This window comes from Molothrus aeneus, chromosome 13, assembly GCF_037042795.1.
Source record: "Molothrus aeneus isolate 106 chromosome 13, BPBGC_Maene_1.0, whole genome shotgun sequence".
Classification (NCBI taxonomy): domain Eukaryota; kingdom Metazoa; phylum Chordata; class Aves; order Passeriformes; family Icteridae; genus Molothrus; species Molothrus aeneus.
In genome coordinates this window covers 19,177,255-19,197,500 of record NC_089658.1, presented here as the reverse complement: position 1 = coordinate 19,197,500, position 20,246 = coordinate 19,177,255, and the positions used below count along the sequence as shown (strand labels likewise).

The 20,246-nt window shown below is 44.1% G+C and overlaps 1 protein-coding gene across 2 annotated transcripts in view; it reads right to left on the bottom strand.

Moving 5' to 3' along the window:
• MAP2K5 (mitogen-activated protein kinase kinase 5) overlaps positions 1 to 20,246 on the bottom strand; it is a 120,135-nt gene that overhangs the window by 42,963 nt on the left and 56,926 nt on the right. For both annotated transcript variants that reach the window (XM_066558594.1, XM_066558595.1), the window contains exons 14-17: positions 16,746 to 16,819; positions 15,793 to 15,843; positions 12,210 to 12,281; positions 1,583 to 1,612 (exon numbers count right to left, since the gene is read on the bottom strand). In XM_066558594.1, coding sequence (XP_066414691.1) covers positions 1,583 to 1,612; positions 12,210 to 12,281; positions 15,793 to 15,843; positions 16,746 to 16,819 — 227 coding nt within the window. The remainder of the gene's footprint in view (positions 1 to 1,582; positions 1,613 to 12,209; positions 12,282 to 15,792; positions 15,844 to 16,745; positions 16,820 to 20,246) is intronic.

Below are 20,246 nucleotides of genomic sequence, written 5' to 3'. Positions count from 1 at the left end.
GTTTCACCTCCTCGACTGTTTTGCATTAAAAAATATATACAATTTCATGGACTACTGCCTTGCCAAATATTCTTTCACAAACCCGATCTGCTTTTTAATTAGAACAGCAAAAAGCATCTTTAAACTTGGCAATCATGGTTTGCTCCCAGTTCAGGGAGACATTTTTGCCTGGAACCACATGGAATGTGCCCGTTCCAACCTCCTTTCCCCGTGCTCTGACACTCAAATCAGGTTTATTTTGAATTGTCCCCTCGCCACTTTGGATTTTAGGTCATAAAACACCTAAACACGACCATGGAGACCCTCAGAGAGCTCCCCATGCATGGAGGGCTCTTCAACACAAGTTTGTTTTCCAAGCCTCCCCTCCAAAAACACATTTAAAATCCAGATGAAATATTCCAAGTCTATTCTCTTAATGGTGCCAGTGAACATTTTGCAGAAGAAACAAAAAAAAAAAAAAAAGTGAAAAATCAGAATATTTCCACCCAGGCGAAACCTTCCCAAGTCTGTAAAAGTGTCAGGAGAATTTGCTTAAAACAGCTTCTAAAAATGGGAGAGGGAATGAGTCCCAGCCTATTATTCAATAACCATGTTTGTGAGGCATCTGCATAATCTAACCATGCATAAATTAGTATGTGTATTACAACAGTTATTTGCATAATAATAGCAAGTTAATAGATGCTTAAAGAGCACAGACCAACACCACCTTTAAATCAGACATGCCTCCAGGCACTGCGAGCTGTAGAGACCAAGATGCAGAGAACAGTCTTCATAAAACATATGAAAACATAAAGAACCACATTCAAATAATTCATTTTTGTCCCTGGACACTTCACTTTTTTCCCCCCTCTCCCCGGAAAGAATAATTGGAGGAACTGCTGAACAGTTTGTTCCTGTGAATTCTAACATCCATCTCGAGATGAGAATTTCAAGTAATCGCCAAAGCCAGTTCTGGATTTGTTTTGTTCAGAGCTTCGTAGGGTTTTTAAATGTAAAAAGTGAAATATTCCGTGGTGATGCAGAGCTCAGCATCCACCCAACCACTGCCACCAGAGATGGAAAGAGTTGTCCCAGCAGCTCCAGGTGGAAACTTAGAAAATACCAGTATTTACATCAAATACTAATATTAGGTCCTCTTCAAAGGAAGAATCTGAAGCTCCCTTAAGTATTCCATTCACATTCGATTTTTGAGGAGATTTTACACCATCATACCATCATTCAAAATTGGAATCAAAAATTAAATTATAAGGAAAGGAGCAGATGCACCTTCCTGCTTCAAAAAAAAATGTTGTAAAGACTGGATTATTTTTTAATCTCCCAACAAAATTAACAAGATTAACATCATCATAATTTTCATTGTCTCCAGGGAAAGGAAACAGAGTTTGGAGAAGAGAAAAAGAGGGGGGCAAAAGAGAAAAAAAAAATCAATAGAGACTTCTAAATGACTCCTTCCAGCTCCCACTTTTCAATTTAACAGGACAGATTTATTTGTATGTGGCTCAAATGTTCACAATTGCTCTCTGCACCTTCATACATAGGAATGAATGTCACAGTGGCAAACAGCAGTAATGAACAATCTTACCTGAGGATATGGAAACCTCCCAAGAGCAAGCTGGGAAAGGAAATAATATTTGTCTAGTTATAGAGATTTGCATGGAGGGCACATTTCCTTCAAGTGAGAAAAGTACTCAACTCTCACGATGGTAGGAATTGGAGAAATGGCAAAAAAGGGATTCTGCAGGCACAAAGAGCTGTATTTAGAATGGGCCCTTCACAACCATCACCCCTCGTTTTTCTGGGGATTTCTCTCAGTGCCAGCCTTTGATGCCCAAATTCAGGCACATTTCCTTCTGGAGAGAAAAATTCTCAACTCTCACAATGGTAGAAATGGAAATGGCAAAAAAGGGATTCTGCAGGCACAAAGAGCTGTATTCAGAATGGGTCCCTCACAAGCATCACCCCTCAGGATTTCTGGGTTTCTCCAGCCCTTTTATTTCCCTCAGTGCTGCCCTTTGGTGCCAAATTCAGGCACATTTCCTTCTGGAGAGAAAAGTCTGAACTCTCACGATGGCAGAAATGGAAATGGCAAAAAAGGGATTCTGCAGGCACAAAGAGCTGTATTCAGAATGGGTCCCTCACAAGCATCACCCCTCATTTTTCTGGGGATTTCCCTCAGTGCCAGCCTTTGATGCCCAAATTCAGGCACGTTTCCTTCAAGAGAGAAAAGTTCTCATAATGGCAGAAACAGAGAAAATGGCAAAAAGGGGATTCTGCAGACACAAAGAGCTGTATTTAGAATGGGTCCCTCACAACCCTCACCCCTCATTTTCCCCAGGATTTCTGGGTTTCTCCAGCCCTTGTGTCTCCCTCACAAGGATGCCCAGGTTCCCCAGGAGTGGAAATGAAACCAGTTCAGCCTCAGCAGGGAGGCCAAGGCACTGCCCTTTGCTGATAATTATCTGTGATGAGCAGGCAGCTCTCTACTCCCAAAGTCCTCCCTTAACTGGCTCAGGGTAAAATCTGGGTTACAGAGCTGAGCTTGGTGTCCCTGTTGGTGACAAACCTGAGTGGGATGTGGGGAGAGACCACAGCACCCCAGGAGGAACCTCATCCTTCCTCCAGATCCACTTTTCCAGGATATCAACTCCATTTGCTGCCCCTGCTGCTTAATGAGTTAATTCAGGCATTACAGAGTAGTCCCAAAATCAACATTTTTATGGATGTTGTCTTAAAATATTCTACTAGCCATAACTAACAAACATTCCAAGAGAAATTCTTTGTACTAGGCAGGTTCTTCCACTCTCCAGCCCCAGGAGAGCTCAGCCTTTGGCCTGGGAGCCTCAGCAAAAACAGCAAATTCCTGTTGGGGGGAGACATCACCAACCCAGAGAGGAGCCCAGAGCCTCTGGGTGAGACAGATGAAACAATTTCCTGGGGGGGGTTACTGCTAAATGAAGCTTTCACAATATTGAGACTTCAAAACTCTTGTCCAGAGGAGGCCCCGGAGCTGCTGCAGGGCCAGAGCCAGGCTGGGAGAGCTGGGAATGTTCCCCTGGAGAAGGGAAGGATCCACGGAGAGCTCAGGGCCTGAAGGGGCTCCAGGAGAGCTGGAGAGGGACTGGGGACAAGGGAGGCAGGGACAGGACACAGGGAATGGCTTCAGAGTGGGAAAGTGGAGATTTAGATGGGATATTGGAAGGAATTCCTGGCTGTAAGGGTGGGCAGGCCCTGGCACAGGGTGCCCAGAGCAGCTGTGGCTGCCCCTGGATCCCTGGAATGTCCAAGGTCAGGCTGGACAGGGCTTGGAGCAGCCTGGGACAGTGGGAGGTGTCCCTGCCCAGATGATCTTGAAGGTCCCTTTCACCCCAAAGCATTTTGAATTCCCTGATCATTCCCATCTCAGCAAAGTCACTTGGGTCACTCTCATGGTAGGCCCTGAAAAATGCTGGTACAGAGTTCAACAAAGACCCTTCATTTTCTGTTGTGGGGCTACTAAAACCCATCCTTTACCACCTTCTCCTCTTTTGGGAGCCCCATACTCCTGCCCCAAGCAGAAATCTGAGATCCTGAAGAGCTGTGCCGTTGGGACAGTCTAGAAATAAACCCATCAATGTCCAACAGTTTTCCATGAATGGAAGCAGAGTAAGTTCTGATTTTTCAATGAAGAACAGTGAAACACTCCAGACAGAACAAGCAGATAATGATGGTTCTGTGCACAGAGCATCTTTCTGCACATGTTATTTAAAAAAACAATCCCTGCCTCAAAGATGACTCCAAACAAAGCATTTCCATTCCCACTGACCACCCCAGGCTCAGCAGGGGCTCCAAGGCAGCAGAAAAAATGGGGAAAAGAACCAGACACAAATACAGAGTGAATAAAGGAGCACTGAAGGACCCCAAAATGCATCAGCAACAAGTTCTTTGGAGGGTGTTAAAAGGAAACATTTCTCAGAGAAGCTGAGAGCTGAAACACACAGGGCCAGCTCCTGTGCCACTTCTGCATCCCCTGCACCACCACTGCATCCATCTGCTCAGAATTCCTCCCTGCAACATTGTCAAGGTATTATAAATTAAGAAACTTAGCAAAGAGTCTGTAATCTTCCCCGAAATAGCCTGCAGATATGTCACTGTACTAAATGTGTTTCAGATTTAATGAAGCTTTAATGTCCTTTTTAATTTTGCCTGTTTCTGTATCACCAGGGGTCGAGCGAGGCAATCAGCACTCGAGAGGGTGGTTTGGTTTAAAACTAGGAAAAACTCATTTGCTTATGAGTTGCACTGTATTTTCTTAATTAAATTTACTAAGTAAAACGGTTTAAGTTCAGCCAACCAGTGACCTCTGGGTGCAGATATAGATTTATAAAAAGTGTCATAGTTAAAGTAAGATTAAAAAAAAAAAAACAACAAACCAAACAACAAACAGATGAGAGATTCACCACAAGGATTTTCAAACTATCATTTGTCTCAAGGAAGTCACAGGAACACATGGAACAAGCCCAGTGCAGGATGGAAAAACCAAAACCCACCAAATTAACACGCTGTCCAAAACTTCTCTGCATTTAAAGGATGAAACTCCAGAACCTGCAACTCTTTTAGGGTACTTTAACAAAAATACAATATTCCAATTTAAATTAGGTACCTTTGGGAACTGATCAGTGTTTTTAGTCTGGACATTGAGGAGGGAAGGGAATGCCTGAAATTCAGGGAGCTGATTCCCATTTCCCCATGGATCCCTTCCCAATGGTTGGATTTGATGATCTTGTGCTCTTTTCCAACACAAGAACTGTAAAAACCTTCATTCTCAGAAGCCCAGTGACCTGCAGTGGCAGAATGGCGTGGAAACAGAAACGAGAGGGGGATCAATCACCAACAATTATGCCAGGAAAACACTTTCTCAGCCCATTTCACCCCGGAGCAGCTCCATGGAGGAGTTTTTTGGGGTGTGGGTGTGTGTTTTTAGAACAGTTACTTTTTCAAACACAGAGGTGGCTCAGGAGAGCAATTAAAGCAGCTCAGGGAGGTTGTGTCCTGAGAAAGAGCCTCCCCCAAGGCCTGGCCAGGGGATGCGTGGGTGGGATGCACCAGCAGATTTCAAACCAGCACTGGATAAACTGAGAAATAACCCCAGATTACGGAATAACAGAGGTGCAGTGGGCGTGTGTGTACTGACTTCTACCAAACTATCGAAAATTTTTAATTAAAAAAAAAATCAAAATTTCAAATGATTATGTGTTGATTCAGGAAGAACCTCTGGACTGAGCACCAGAAGCAGGGCTAGAAAGCAACTAAAACCTGCTCTTGAATACTCTTAAGGTACAGATAAACGAACCCAAAATTCAAATCACTTGTTGAAATAATGCAATTTGCCACTGTAGAACTGAAAAGGGAAATCAGAAATCCCCCCCTTACACATCACTTCCTCCAGCTCACTTCTTCCTTGCCTGCTGCACATTGTGAATAAAATTACAGCAGCAGCTCTGTCTGGATCCTGCTTGGAAAGTGGCTGAGGGAAGGAAGTTCAAAACATATTTTTAGGACACTCAAGCAATAAAGTTTCCCACTTAGATTATTGTCGATGTTGTGCAAGTTGTTTTTTAATTTACAGTTACACTGGAGAGCAGGGGATGCTTTTATTCTTAATTTAGGCACATTCCATGTTTCTCAGCATAACTGCAAATTGAAAATAAGCGCTGGCAATATCGCCAGTGATGGAGCTGAAGGAGGACTTTATAGTCTGAAATGTTCTAAAATTTGTTCTTAATTACCTCGTGCACATTTTACACAATTAAATTTCCATCCCAGGATTTTGCATTTAGATTGTGCACTGCAGTTAAACCCTCATTTTCTGGAAAAAGCAGCCGCCACTCCGCCGCGCTCAAACTTTCAAAAGCAGACTTAACTACTGGATAACACAAAATTCCCCAGGTGAAATTCCATTCCAAGACCAATTTATACATTCCTAGATAGATGGGCTTCAAATCACCTGAACCTCTGCAGGGTACGGACCCTAATAAATATTAAATACCTCAAAAAACTACTCCAAGATTTTTCTTCTCCTCCTAATATCAATTCTGCTGTCCTCGTATTGCAGAGGGTTTTTTTAAAAAAAAAAAACCAAAAGGATATAACAGCAATTTAGCAGAGTTAAAGTGCTTCTGAGGTTAAACTGACAACAAAGAGGAACAGAAACACAAAGCATCTTGAAGTAGGGTTTCAATTAAATGTGCAGGATTTAGTAATGCAGGGCCCCGACAAAAAAAAAAAAAAAAAAAAAAAAAAAAAAAAAAAAAAAAAAGAGAGAAAAAAAAAGAGTTACAAATTAATTTAATCTTCTGCCTATAGTTTGCAGCTGCACTCCAAAGTGTCTGGGGCTTAAGAACAAAGCCTTGCAAGGCCTGGGAGTGAGGAAAGCTTCAATTTTTAATGTATAAGGCCATTAGCTGATAACTTGTGGAATCTGCGACCCCTGCGGAGGGGCAGGAGCGGCGGCGCAGACGGATGAAGTGACAGATTTGTTGTTGGTGGCCAGGGCTGGGAGGGGGGAAGGTTATTACCACCACCAGAAAAATGCCCTAATAACCTTTGGGACATTCCTTGGCTTGAGCAGATGAGTTCCAGCTCCGTCTCGGAGTAAAAAAAAAAAAAAAAAAAAAATTAAAAATCAAAGCTTAATTCGCCTTAATTAAAGATAATTAGTTTCACTTTGATTTCTTTTAAATATGAACTACAGCAAATGCACTGCCAGCTCAAGGCTGCAGACAATCAGGGTTAAATTGCACATTTCTGCCTGGCCACAAATCCTGGATATTAGCAGCCTTTTACTGCTGCATCTTCAAAGGTGACACCGGGAATGGCAGCGCCTTCTCCGAAGGGACAAAGGTGGGCCAGGGCTTTCCAGGGAAATTGTCAGGAGCAAAATCTCCGCAAGTGCTCCAGGAGGGTTAATTTGATTCCCTGCTCGAGCAGAGAGGCTTCCTGCTTGGCTGTCTGCTGGGTTTAAATTCGGTACAAAAAGGGAGAAATGGGTTAAATGTGGCTGTGCTGGTGGAAACGCAGCTCAGCTTCTGCTCTCCTCCAGCTCTGCTGGAGCGAGGGCTCATCTGCCAGGACAGGCCACTAAATCATGGCAAAAGGCCTCATTTTTTGACTCTTCAAAAGTAGAAGCAACTACAGAGTAAGAACAGGAAACAATACATAGAGTGATAGAATCCTGGAACGATTTGGTGGGAAGGGACCTTCTAAGGATCCTCTAGTCCATCCTACCATGGGCAGGGACATCTTCTGCCATCCCAGGCTGCTCCAAGCCCTGTCCAACCTGGCCTGGGACATTCCAGGCATCCAGGGGCAGCCACAGCTTCTGAGCCAGGGCCTCACTTACACATAAAAACATATATAACATATTCCGTTCTATACATTAAATAACCTCACATATAAAACCCAAATTCCAAACACCCAGAGCTGATGCCATGCCTTAATTGTCCCCTCACCCCTCAGCCTGGGTGGAGAACTGGATTATTTATTTCCCTGCCCACAGCGGCCTAGGAGCAATTGCTGAGCAACAATGATCCATCGAGGTCTCAACCCGTGCAAACTGTACCTAAACTTCCACTTTATTGCAGCTTAGTTCACAATCTTCACCTAATATAGGGTTACATCCCAGAGCAGCAGGCGGATAAATCATCCTGGAATATTACTCTGGCTAAGTTTAGCTGGGAGTGGAGCATATGTGCTTCCGAGTCACTGAAGCACAGGCCCATAAAATACACTAATTACTGGAAGTTCTGGTCACTGAGTGATTGATAGCGCTCTGCCAGGCAACTTCCCCGGCTGCAGCTCGTGTGAGGGGCCTCCCCCAGCACACAGCAATTATTAATTCATGGCCCAACCCTCAGGCACTGCTCCCTCCACTCCCAGTCCCACCAGCAGCAGGCTGGACATGGTCTGTCCCCACTCCGGTGCGTGATGGAGGTGGGAGAGGAATCACAGGGAACGGGTTCTGCTTGGAGAAATCACCCCAAACAGCTCCAGGGAGTGAAATAATCAAAATACAGGGCAGCTTTTTTTCCCGAGAAGGAGTTTGTGAAGTGCATCGTTCCACGTGGAATGGCTGAGACTCCATAAATATTCCTCAATAAGGAGGATTCGGGTGCTGAGAGGGCTGGGCACATGACGGCTCCTTGTGCCTGGCTGAGCATGAGGAGTTGTCATGAAGTCCCCAACATCACAGCACCAGGGTCCCTAAAACCTGACAGCAACCAGGTGAGGCTCCTTGAAGCAACATCAACAACAAAAAGCTTTTTTTACATCCTTGTTTTCCTTCATCCTAAAGGGAAGGTGTTACCTTTCTCCACCTCGAGGCTGTTTCTTCCAGACCACTACAAAAATCAGGCTGTACCACCAAGATCTGGGGTTCAGATTCTTCCTTCGCCACCTCCAATCACAGAATCCTTTAAGCTGGAGAAGACCTTGAAGAGCACCAAGTGCAGCTATTGCCACCACCAGACCCTGTCCCTGAGCACCACAGCTGCAGCCTGGCTCAGGTGAGGGGTGACCCGATCAGAGAGCACCCCCAGAGCAGTGAAATCCTGCAGAGCCTCCCTCAGGCGGGCTCACAGTCCTGACCTGGAGCCACTCTCACTGCCAAGCTGCTGAGATGTAACTGATCCCACATCTCAGGCTGCTCAGGAGGAGATCTGAAACCTCCCCCTCCTTGACAGAGTCTTGACTCCAGTTTTATGCAGCCAAACCTCCTCAACACTGAAGAGCTTTTAGAGAACCATCTCCAAGCACAGCTGCTTTCCTTGGAGCATCCTCTTCCCGCCCCTTCCTCCTCCTCTCTGTGGGCTGAGTGAGCTCTTCTGCAGCTCCCTCTGTGCCCCCAGCCCGAGTGGGATGAAGGGTCTGAGCTCAGCACTCTGGCAGTGCTCAGCTGTGCCTGAAGTACCAAGGAAGGCACATTTGTTGGATTATTCCTGATTTTCCTGTGTCTGGGAATGCACACAACCACTGAAAACGCCCGATGGCTTCTTGAGAGATTGCTAAGAACCCTTGAAAGCTCCTGCAAATACACAGCTACTGAGAACTCTGGTCACCAAACACTTAAAAAATCCTCAGTCTGGGAGTTTTAAGAACTGATATTAAAGAACTAATATATAAGAGCTATTATTAAAACTGATGCACAAATTCCTTTTCTCTGGGGGAGACAACAGAGAATTTTCTCTCCAATTTTCAAAGGAGACCTAGAACACAGAGGGCAGTGGGAAGCAGAGACAGGAAGTGATACAGAAGGAGGAGCAAAAAGCCAAGCCCAGGAGCTTCTACCTCCAAAATTTACTTGGTTTTGGGCATTAGCAAATTGCTTTCACTTCCTGAATTTAAATGTAACACCAACTCTATCTGGAGATAAAATGATAAATATCACAGAATCCCAGGAGCTTGGGAAGGACCTTGAAGTTCATTTCCCAAGGGCAGGGAACCTTCCACCATCCCAGGCTGCTCCAGACCCATCCAACCAGCCTTGCTGCTGCTATTAAACCCCAGGCAGATGGATTTTATCCTCCCTTGGATGTTTTAAAGTTCACCTGTGGATTACAGCTAGGACCAGAGTCATATTGGAGACTAACAAGAAATATTGGGCAATTTAATTTCTCCTCCCGTGCAGGACATGGCTCTTGGAGAGAGGGAATGGGTTCCAGGGCTCAGCCAGCCCCAGCCCAGCCTGGATGTGTTTTATGGCTGAGTTATAAACCCTGAAAAACAGCTTTTAGAAATGAAAATGCTGACACAGTGGTCAGTGTAGTGACAGCAGTGGCACGGGTTTAAATTGAACTTGCTTTGTCAAGCCAAGAGCACTTAAATAAAACACGGGGAAACCTCATGGAAACACACAAACTATTTGTGGTGGAACACTTCTAAACAGTTTTTCTGGGTTAGGGATTAAATTCCATTCCCTTCAGAAAAATCCTGAAGGAAGAAAGAAACTCAAAGAAAACAAAGTAACAAAAAAGATTATAATAATGATAATAATAATGATTATAGTAATAATCTATAATAATGATGATGATATAGCTGCATCTCTAGTTTCATTATATTTTAATTTAATTTTTAATTTATTTTTTTATTTCTGAGGGGATGACTGAGCACCCTCAGACCCCTCTTGCCTCAAAGGGAACACAAACACTCCCCATTTCTCAAAGCTTAGCCAGGACTCCCATCCCAGACTCTTCCCTCTCTCCTCCCAGCTTTTTTGGGGCAGTTTCCTCAACCTCCCAAATAACACTCCCACCTCTCATCACACGCAGCTTTGCAGCAAAGAAATTCCAGAGCTTTTAAGGGCTCAGGAGAGCATTAGAGAAAATGAGAAGATTTACTGACAATTTTACATCCTCACCTGCCAGCACAGCCCTTGCTGCCTCCATCCCACCTGGTATTTCTTTAAAATCAACGTGCTGCTAACACCCAGGTGCGGGGCTGGAGCACAGCTTCACTGAGTGCAGATGATTTTAAATCCTGCAGCAAACACCAGCAAAACTTCCCCGTTTTAACAGCAACAAGAGTGCCTCCACTCCCAATCCCCACGTCAATAGGGTGTTACTTTAATGACAGTGACCTTGTGTGGCTCCTGGAGCACCTTCTTCACCTTTCTGGAGGCATTTTTCTAAGGCACTGTCCTTGTTTTCATCATTTAACATCACTCAGAGCACTTCAATCAAGCTGCTGCTGCTGCTGGTGGGAGAGATCTCGGAGGAGCAGCTGACAAACCAATTAACAAAGCACCCAGACCCAAACTGGATCCTGCACATCTGGCTCAGGAGAAACCCCTGGGAAGGGAGGGAGAGGAGAGCTGGCAAGGTGTAAAACCAGAGGAGGGAATGCAAACGAAAGGAGTTTTACCAATAAAATTCAGCCTGCTCGTGGAATTGATGAGCAGCCAAGTTAGCCACTAACAACCCTAAAATAAACTCCAAACATCTTGTGGTGATCACTGAGCTGCTGGGGCACAGCTTTTAAATCAGCAAAGGAACTGGGAAACGCTTTATTTATCAAGTCCTGTGTTTACACCACTCTTTTTATCACCCACACCACCTTCCTGGAGTACAACCTCAGCCCTTTTTTGGCTGGAGTTATTTACAGAGTGCATGAAATTGGTCTGTATCTCTCCCAAAGTCCTGAGGGAGGGCTCTCCAGCACCACAAACCATTCAAACGTGCAGTGAAACAAATGAAGGGCCCTCCCTCCATTGCTCCCCCTGGGACACATCAAACTGTGTCACCCTGCCACTCAGGGCTGGCTCCAGTGACACTGATCCACCCCACCTGCAAGCACTGACCCAGCACTCACCGTCTACATTTTGGTTAAAAGGGGTTTGGCAAGAATTTGTTGTGTGAGAATGTAAAAATGGCTCAGTTTGGGGCTGCAAAACGTGAAATGTGCCAAGATGCAGAGGGCCAGCACTGAGACTGCTCAACTTCACCTTGTGCTAAAAATATTGGTTACAGTTTCGCTTAAAGGTATGCCCAGCTTCACCTGAAAGAGAGGGGAAAGAGAGGGGAAAGAGAAGGGAAAGAGAAGGGAAAAAGAAGGGAAAGAGAAGGGAAAGAGAAGGGAAAGAGAAGGGAAAGAGAAGGGAAAGAGAAGGGAAAGAGAAGGGAAAGAGAAGGGAAAGAGAAGGGAAAGAGAAGGGAAAGAGAAGGGAAAGAGAAGGGAAAGAGAAGGGAAAGAGAAGGGAAAGAGAAGGGAAAGAGAAGGGAAAGAGAAAGGAAAGAGAAGGGAAAGAGAAGGGAAAGAAAAAGAAAACAAAAAAAGGAGGGAAAAAGGAGGGAAAAAGGAGGGAAAAAGGAGGGAAAAAGGAGGGAAAAAGGAGGGAAAAAGGAGGGAAAAAGGAGGGAAAAAGGAGGGAAAAAGGAGGGAAAAAGGAGGGAAAAAGGAGGGAAAAAGGAGGGAAAAAGGAGGGAAAAAGGAGGGAAAAAGGAGGGAAAAAGGAGGGAAAAAGGAGGGAAAAGCCTCAGCACACCAGGCCCTACCTCCTACCCCAACATGGAGTTTTATTTAAGACCTCAAATGAACAAACCCATTCTAAATACAGCCCAAATTAGCAACAGGTAAAAGCACGTGAATATACAGGGAACTCAAAGAATAAACCAAGGTTAAATTGAAATATTGTGAGGCTATTTTTGATGTAAGAGTTTATGTGAGAGCTCTCTGCATACCTCCATGAAGGAAATGCCCAGGCTCCACACATCCGAGTGAATCCCGTACTGCTCTCCTGAAATCCTCTCAGGCTGTGGAGAAAAGCAGAGGAACAGCTCTTGAGCCTTGCAGGCACCCAGGGATCCTGCTCCAAAGCTGCTCCAGGGCAAGGCACGGGAAAAATCACAGGATCCTGGAATGTTCTGAGTTGGGAGGGATCAAATTCCAGCTCCTGGCCCTGCACAGGCATCCCAAAATCCCACCCTGGGAGCGTTGGCCAAACACTCCCCGTTCCCTGGGGAGCCTGGGCTGTGCCCCAACACCCTCTGGGGGAGGAAACTTCTCTAAAATCCAATTAAAGCTGCCCTGGCCCAGCTCCAGCCCTTCCCCAGGCTCTGTCACCGACCCCAGAGCAGAGATTGGAGCTGCCCCGTGGGAAGTGGAGACACCAAAAAAACCACCAAGATGCTCCAAAGCTTCCCTGGCAGGGAGCAAATCCGGGGAAATTCAGGAATTCTTCAGGAAATTCTGGGTCCTTGCAAGGCTGGCCTTGGATTTGTGTTGTGGTTGTTTAATCCAAGGGCCCATGGACGTGAGCAAAGCACAAGGTCAAGCTGAGAGAATCCAGTTTTCCACTTCCCTCCCCAAAATCCAGGCACCACAACAAGGAAAAAATTCCCGGCGTGGAGTCAAGAGGTTGAGGAATAACCACAGTTAAAAAGCCAAATTACTGAAGCCAAAAGAATCACCACATGGTGGCAACTTCATTTTATATACTTCTTAATTTTGGGCTTTTTGACCTGTAGGGGAAAAAAAAAAAAGAAAAGAAGAAAAAAAGCCCCTGCTCCAAACTATTAATAGCAGGTTTAATGCTTCATGAAATGGAGTGCTGTAAAAAATATCTGCTGGTTTTTACTTGAAAGCTACAATTTAAGCATTTCCAAGGTCAAGTACAGCATGAAATGCAACAATAAAAGGCTCCCTGAGACTCCTCTCCCCACTGTGCTGTTAATGCACCTGTCTGGGCCAGCCACCTACAAAGGATTTTCACTCTTTAATAATCCAGAGACCTTTGTTAGAAAACAAACTCCCAAATTAGTGCCACTCCAATGTGTTTTTGGATGTTTACCCTGCGCTGCTACTCCCAGGTCAGGAGCTTTTATCGCAGCGTGAATGTTAAATAAAAACCACACTGCTGCCCATACTCCTGCTAAAAACAACCTTCCAAAATCCCCCCCACCAAAAAAATCCCCACAATTTCACCAAATTGACCAAATCTCACTTGTGAGTGACCCCGAAATCTTATTTTATTGTTTTTGAATTCATTGAGTATAATTAACCTGGGTCAGCACATTTAGAAATGTTTGCAACAGCATCGTGGGATTTTTTTGAGCTGATAAATTTTTATACTGACGTATTTTTATAGAGACATATTTTTATACTAACAAATATCCTCACAAAGGTGCAGATGTGCAGCCAAGAGTAATTTTATAACGTGATATGGGATGTGCTAACCTGGCCCAAGCAAGGTGCCAACATCCACCCCATTGTTTTATACCCTTCCCAAGCCACCAAATGAGATTTATAATTCATATTATGCAATATTAAATTGTTTATTCTTAAAGCTCAAGCTCTAAACAGCAAGTTCCAGTGAGGAACTGTGGGTTCACAAAAGCTAAGGGCCAAGAAATCAGCTTTTTAAACAAAAGATGGATTTAAAAGTACAGAAAAGAAGAGGAAAATAGGAATAACAGATGCATCAAGGTTGCAACACATGGATCACTCTAAATACACAGCCCAAGGTATTTTCTCTTTAAAATTTCTAGAACTGATTTTTTAATCCAATTTTTTCCTATATAAAATGCTGATGAAATTATTTTAAGAAAATGTGTTTTGGTTGGAAATTTTAATTTCTCAATCAAAAAGCCTTTTTTGTTTTCAAAAAAACCCCCAGAAAATCAAAAAGCCTTTTCTTTTTTACAAAGAAAACCTCAATTTTTTCAAGAGTTTCAAATTCACTGCCAGCCTGCCAAGTGGGTGAAGCAAAGCTTGTGACCTTCATTATGTTTTTGAGGGCTTGCCTGGAAATTTGATGACAAACAAATGACTCAATCAAGAAGCAAAGTGATGTTAACACAGAAAATCAGATCGAGCACATTTTGAGCTTAAACTTCTGTTTCACAATCAAGAGATGGAGGCATCACATCCATCCAGAAAGGCAAAAAAAGCAATTTATTTAATGCACACCTGGGAAAGAGAACTGTAATCTTGGTTTGGGCACTAAAAGCATAATACAATTTAATTCTCAGCCCTGCTTAAGACCAGTTGGAAGCAACAGCTGAGCTGGAAAAGTTGATTAATTTGAAGCTGTTTCTTTGTCTGGATCTCTGTGTTCCAGCTCTTTTTTTATCTCTGTTTTTTACTTAAAAACCCCCATTTTTCTGCTATTCTGAAGTATTTATTTTCTGCTGTTTCTGAGCGTTCTGATGACACAGGACAGCCCAAGTCTTTCTAGGATGGTGACTTGAGCCTTTCAGAAGCCACACAATGAGCTCAAGTGGAAAAGCACTTAGCAAATAAATGGGAACCCTGACAAGAAAATCAGAAAAAAATACCTGAAAGCGATTAAAGGTCATGGATTTCTCCCTCCCCTTCCCTGAGGTTTGAAAAACACGAGCACCAACCACTTTGTGCTGTTTATATTTTTATTTTAAACCAGCAGAGCACTTCTTTTCTCAGCAATATCAGGAGCAGTTTGCTCAAAGGATTTTATTGGCCAAAATAAGAGTTCAGAAAGTGCTTTAAAAACTGAGGCTGTGGAGTTTTCACATCTGCAATGGGGAACTGAAAAGGATCCAATGGATCTGATGGAAAATCCGCTCTGATTTGTACTGAGAAATTTTCTGCAGAACAATTTGTGCAGAAAATCCACTCTGATTTGCTCAGGCTGGCACTTGGCAGCTCTGAACCCAAACCCTGCTCCAAATGATGCATCCTTAGCAATGTGCTGAAAAAATCTAAAAAAAAAAAAAAGGGAATTTAGGGGCTTTAATGTACAGGAACAGGACAAAAGTGGTCTTGTGTTAACAAAGACTGACCAAAATTTGTACCGAGAAGTGGAAGTACTGATGGCTTTCTTGAGCTAAAAAACTTGCATTTTAATGCCCTGATGTTATTAATCCCAATGTTTTTAGGTTCAAATTTCCATGGGGTGTTTTAGGAATGCCCACCAACCTCTGCACAATGCTTCCCTAAATTCCAGCACTCCCAAAACCTGGATGGTTTGGGGCTGTCAGTGATCTGCAGAGAGCCACAAGCTGTGAGTGAAAAACTGTGGTTTTTTTTCAACGTCCAACTGGCTTCTCTTTGTTCCCAGTTGTCACAAGGAGCAAAACCAACAGAAAATATATTTAAAAAAGCCACTTTTCCACTATTCCTCCTCCCTCTCAGCAAGAAGAAGTAGAGTTGTCCCACGGAATGGAGCCAGGGGATGGGAAGAGATGGAGATGTGAGGATTGATTCAGGATATCTCCTGCACTGAGCAGAGCAAGAGTGAGGACAAATAATTCCACGGAAATGTTATTCCTGCATCACTCCACTTACCGCCATGTAAGCATTTGTTCCAACATACGTCTTGGCTATGGAATTCACCAGCTATCAGACAAAACAGGCTGTTAGAACAATATAAAGATAATGTGGAAATAAAATGGGCAATTATTCCTCATTTAACCTACAATCATCATCCCTATAAATCAACTAAAAATTATGTAAAAAAGGGAAGGGATTTATCCGCCAAGGCGTTAAAAATGATTAAATCTCGCCTGGGTTGGGGAATGAGGATTCCAATTTAAGCAAGCACTGCATTACAGTTTATGGCAGATAACCTTAAACAATTGTGTTAAACAGGATACTGCTCGTTTTAGTACCCCAAACCAGTCTGATATAAAAAGTGAATTAGGAGGAAGCAGGATTGAGCACACTCATTTTTCAGTCAGATGTGAATAAAGCCCCAATTCATCCCTTAAACACTGGAGGGACAACAGAGCCTGCCAGCCCATAATACAAGGCTGACCTTCTCTTTGGGCCTCGTGTTTGGCTGAGAGGAAAAGGTGCTGAAATTCAAATCAACAGCACAGCGAGCTCATGGGTCACTAGCAGAGAAGTCCTCCAGGGAGGCCCAAAATGGAAATTAATTAAAATTTGTGCTGCACATTGTCAAAGCCCACCACTATTGTTGCTCCCAATATTAATTTTTATTGTGGGCCAGTTGGGCTCCCCAGACACGTCTCTTGCTCTGCCCTCCCTTTTGTCTGGGCAAAAGGCTCCCAGATCAAAGCTGCATTTCAATGAAGTTTGCTATTCGTAAGTAGTAATTACAATATCAGCAGTTTTTACTGTCATTAAACAATGAACAATCATATTCAGATGGAGGAAAAGTCGCCCAGAGATTAAAAATGAAAAGGGCTGTCCCAGCAGAGAGGGGATTGCTGTGGGGCTGCCAGGTGATTTGGACACCAGGAGGGGAATGGGGGGAGATGCAAAGGGGGGGGATTTACCTGGGTGCTGACCCCAAAGTCACAGAGCTTCACCTGGCCCCGGGTGTTCACCAGCATGTTGGAGGGCTTCACATCTGTTTGGGGGAAAATCTGCATTATCCACATTCTCCTGGATCATAAACACAGCAGTTATACAGAATATCCTCCATTGGAAGGGAGCCACATCCAAATCCAGCTCCTGGCCTTGCACAGGACAACCCCAAATATCCAGGGAGCACTGGCATAGTGGCTTTTGATAGGAAATATTACAAATATCTATTTCAAATGCAGTGGTTTGTAAGTCAGCAGCACAGATAAAATTCCAGATATATAAAAAATATAGAAAATACATCGTATCTCCACACAGATATGAGATGGTATTTACACAGATATTTACACAGATGACTTTATACAATACTAAAAATCCACATTATTAAACCTGCAGGTGACACCAATCTGGAACCAAGTGCACTGATGGATAGGAAAACAACTCACAGGGATTTTGACAAACTGGAAAATCAGCCTGAAAAAAGGGTGGAATTACATAGGGATAGATGGAATTACTGCATTTGGACAGGGATTAATCCTGAACTCACAGGGATTTTACCAAACTGCAAAATCAGCCTGAAAAAACAGGATGGAATTCCATAAATAAACCATCAACGTCCATTCCAAAACCAGAGTATCAGTGCAAACATCCTGATGCTGACTGCTCCCGCTGCCACGGGAAGCTGATGCACTGCTGCAAAATAAAATCAACTGGGAACAAACTCAACACCCAGCCTGGCTCTAGTGCAGGAAACACTGAGCATCTTTGCAGTTCCAGGGATGCCAGTGGGGGAGCAGAACGTGCACGTTACAGCCTGGCTCAAACATGGGAAGATGAGAGCCTGGCTCTGCCTAATCACTGCCTTCTTCTGTCAAAATGGATTAAAGGCAGCAGCTTGAATCAGTGCCTCCCCTCAAAGTGAGCACTGGTTGGGGGCAGATGGATGAAACCCAACTAGAAAAGAACCTAATTTTGTTTATCATTAGGTTTGCCTTGCTTTAGCAGCTGTTTGCTGGTACCACAGGAGCTGCCTTAATTTGTCTCTGCGATGTAGAAACGCAGAACCTCAATTAAGAAGCTGATTAAAGCTCGCCTCTATTTGAGCTAAAAATCCAGATTAAAAATGGGAGCACCCAATAGTTCCTACAGACCCCAGGTGGATCAGTACTTTGGAAGTGAGGTATCAACGCTGCTGGCACTGTAATTCCTGCAAATCCTGTAATTTTCCCCCCAGAAACCCCAGTCCTGGGCATGCAGAGGCTCAGTTTGTGTTTGCTGATCTCCATCTTTAGGAATTCCACCCACGTGCTGCACTTTTGATGGAGTTTTGCCTCCTCTGGAGCTGAGTGACTTTGCTAAATCCAAGCAGACGTGCTGAGCACGCCAGAGGCTCTCTCCTGAATCCTGAACAAGGTGCAGAACAATCCTGTTTCACCTTCTTCCCAAAAAGATGGAGCTGGGCTTGGCTGGGGGTGGAAGGAGCCCAGCCCCAGGAGCACACAGGGAATGCTGGTATCAATCCCAGGATGTCCAGCTGCTCCCAACTTCTAGGGGAAAACCGATTCTGACCAGTTCTGCTTCCAGCTGTAACAAAAAGGATCCTGAAATGCCCCCACAGACAAAGCTGAAAACACGAGAAAATCCTAAAAGGAAGAAAGCACTGGGAAATTGGCCCCTCAAGGATGGGGAGGGGAGGCTGGGGACCCTGCAGAGCAAGGGGCAGTCACACAAACACAGCAGGAGCCAACCCAAGCTGTCCTTCCAGCAGGACCAAACACCACGAAATCAGGGAATTCACTCAAATATCTGCTGTGCTTTTCAATGGCTGTGCTCATTTCCTCAAAAAGGAAAGGAAGTGAGAGCCCTGCACCAAAATATCTGCTGCTGGGAGCAGGGAGACATTTGCTCATCAGCAAATCAGCCTCCTGCTCTCATCACCCACTTCAGCTAATGGGTTAAATATTTTTTGGGTTTGGGAAACAAGTGTGCATAAATAATGTTCTGCACCATCTGCTTGTGATTAATATTAGTGTTGAGAAGTGAAAGAATTTAAACAAGAGCCAAAAGGGGTCATTATGCTCCCATTACCAGGGCTTGCTTAATACAAATGATTTCTATGAAGCATCATTATAGAGGATGAACAAGTTCTCCTGGTGATGGAGCTGCCTGAGTAGTTTCACCTCTCTGCAAACAAACAGGACCTCCAAGCTCTTACTCAACAGTAATAGAACCCTCAGAGGTTCAGCTTTTTGAACACCAAACATTTCACTCCTTGGTGGCATTGAAAAGCAAACAGATTCATGATTGTGTGAGGGGGAAAAAAAGGAAAAAAACAAAGCCCTGAGATGCTTTAAAAGCTGTCTCTTGACTTCTGCTGGCTTTTAAAAACAGCAAACAGCAACAGGCCGGGTTCAAGGAAGGCAGCAGCGTGGTTTGGCAGAGGCCAGGATTAAGTTTTTTTTTAAATAAGCCTTAAGTGGTCCATGAGTGGGCAAGCTTTACATACAGGCATAAACACACGCAAGGAAGCACAGAATGTGCGCTCAGCTTTACATACAGACATAAATAAATGCATGGAAACCCAGGATCCTGGGATGGCTGGGGTGGGAGGGGACCTTAGAGCTCATCCTGTCCCCCCTGCCATGGGCAGGGACAGCTTCCACAACCCCAGGCTGGCAAATCCCCAAACACCCCTGGGTTTGTGTCTGTGCTCCATTGGGTGGCCCTAATGCTGATTACACCCCCCAGAGATAAAACAGGAAAGGGGGAAAGATCCAAATATGCAGCTCTGGACATCTCTGCTGAAATCCTCAGCAAACAATCAGATGGGTTTTTACCTTTAACAAAAGCTTTGGTCAAATTCTGCCTGCCCAGAGGTGTGGCTTGCTCACCTCAAGCCTTTCAAAAAGCTTGGATTTAATGATCTTAAAGGCTTTTTCCCAACCTTAATCTTTCCAGGATTCCATGGCTTATGAAAAGCAAATGGAAATCCCATCTACAGCGTTTTGACATAATAATAACAGCAATAACGTTATTATTATTAATAATGATTATAACAATAGTAATGGTAAGAAGATGGGAATGCTCCTCCAGTGCCTGTCCCTCCCAGCCAGAACAAAGAGGAGTGGAATATCCTTGGATTTCTGATGTGCTGGGGGAAAAGGAGATGGTCAGTGAGATGCACAGACCTCCTCCTGCCACAGAGCACATCTCCAGATCCTCAATTCTCCCTCTTTTCAAACCAGCAACACTTCCAGAACTTCTATTTAAAAACCTACCCAGGAACTGAGGTGCCCAAACCACGAAATAAATAAATATCTGTAATATATATAAACAGCCCCAGTACTCAGAGAGCCAAGTCACCAATGCAGCTCAGTACAATTAAACACAAGTGGGTAACATTGATTTCCTGCAATTCCTTTAAGAAGCAGGTGTGAACAAAGCAAAACACAGCAGATAAAATGCACACGGTC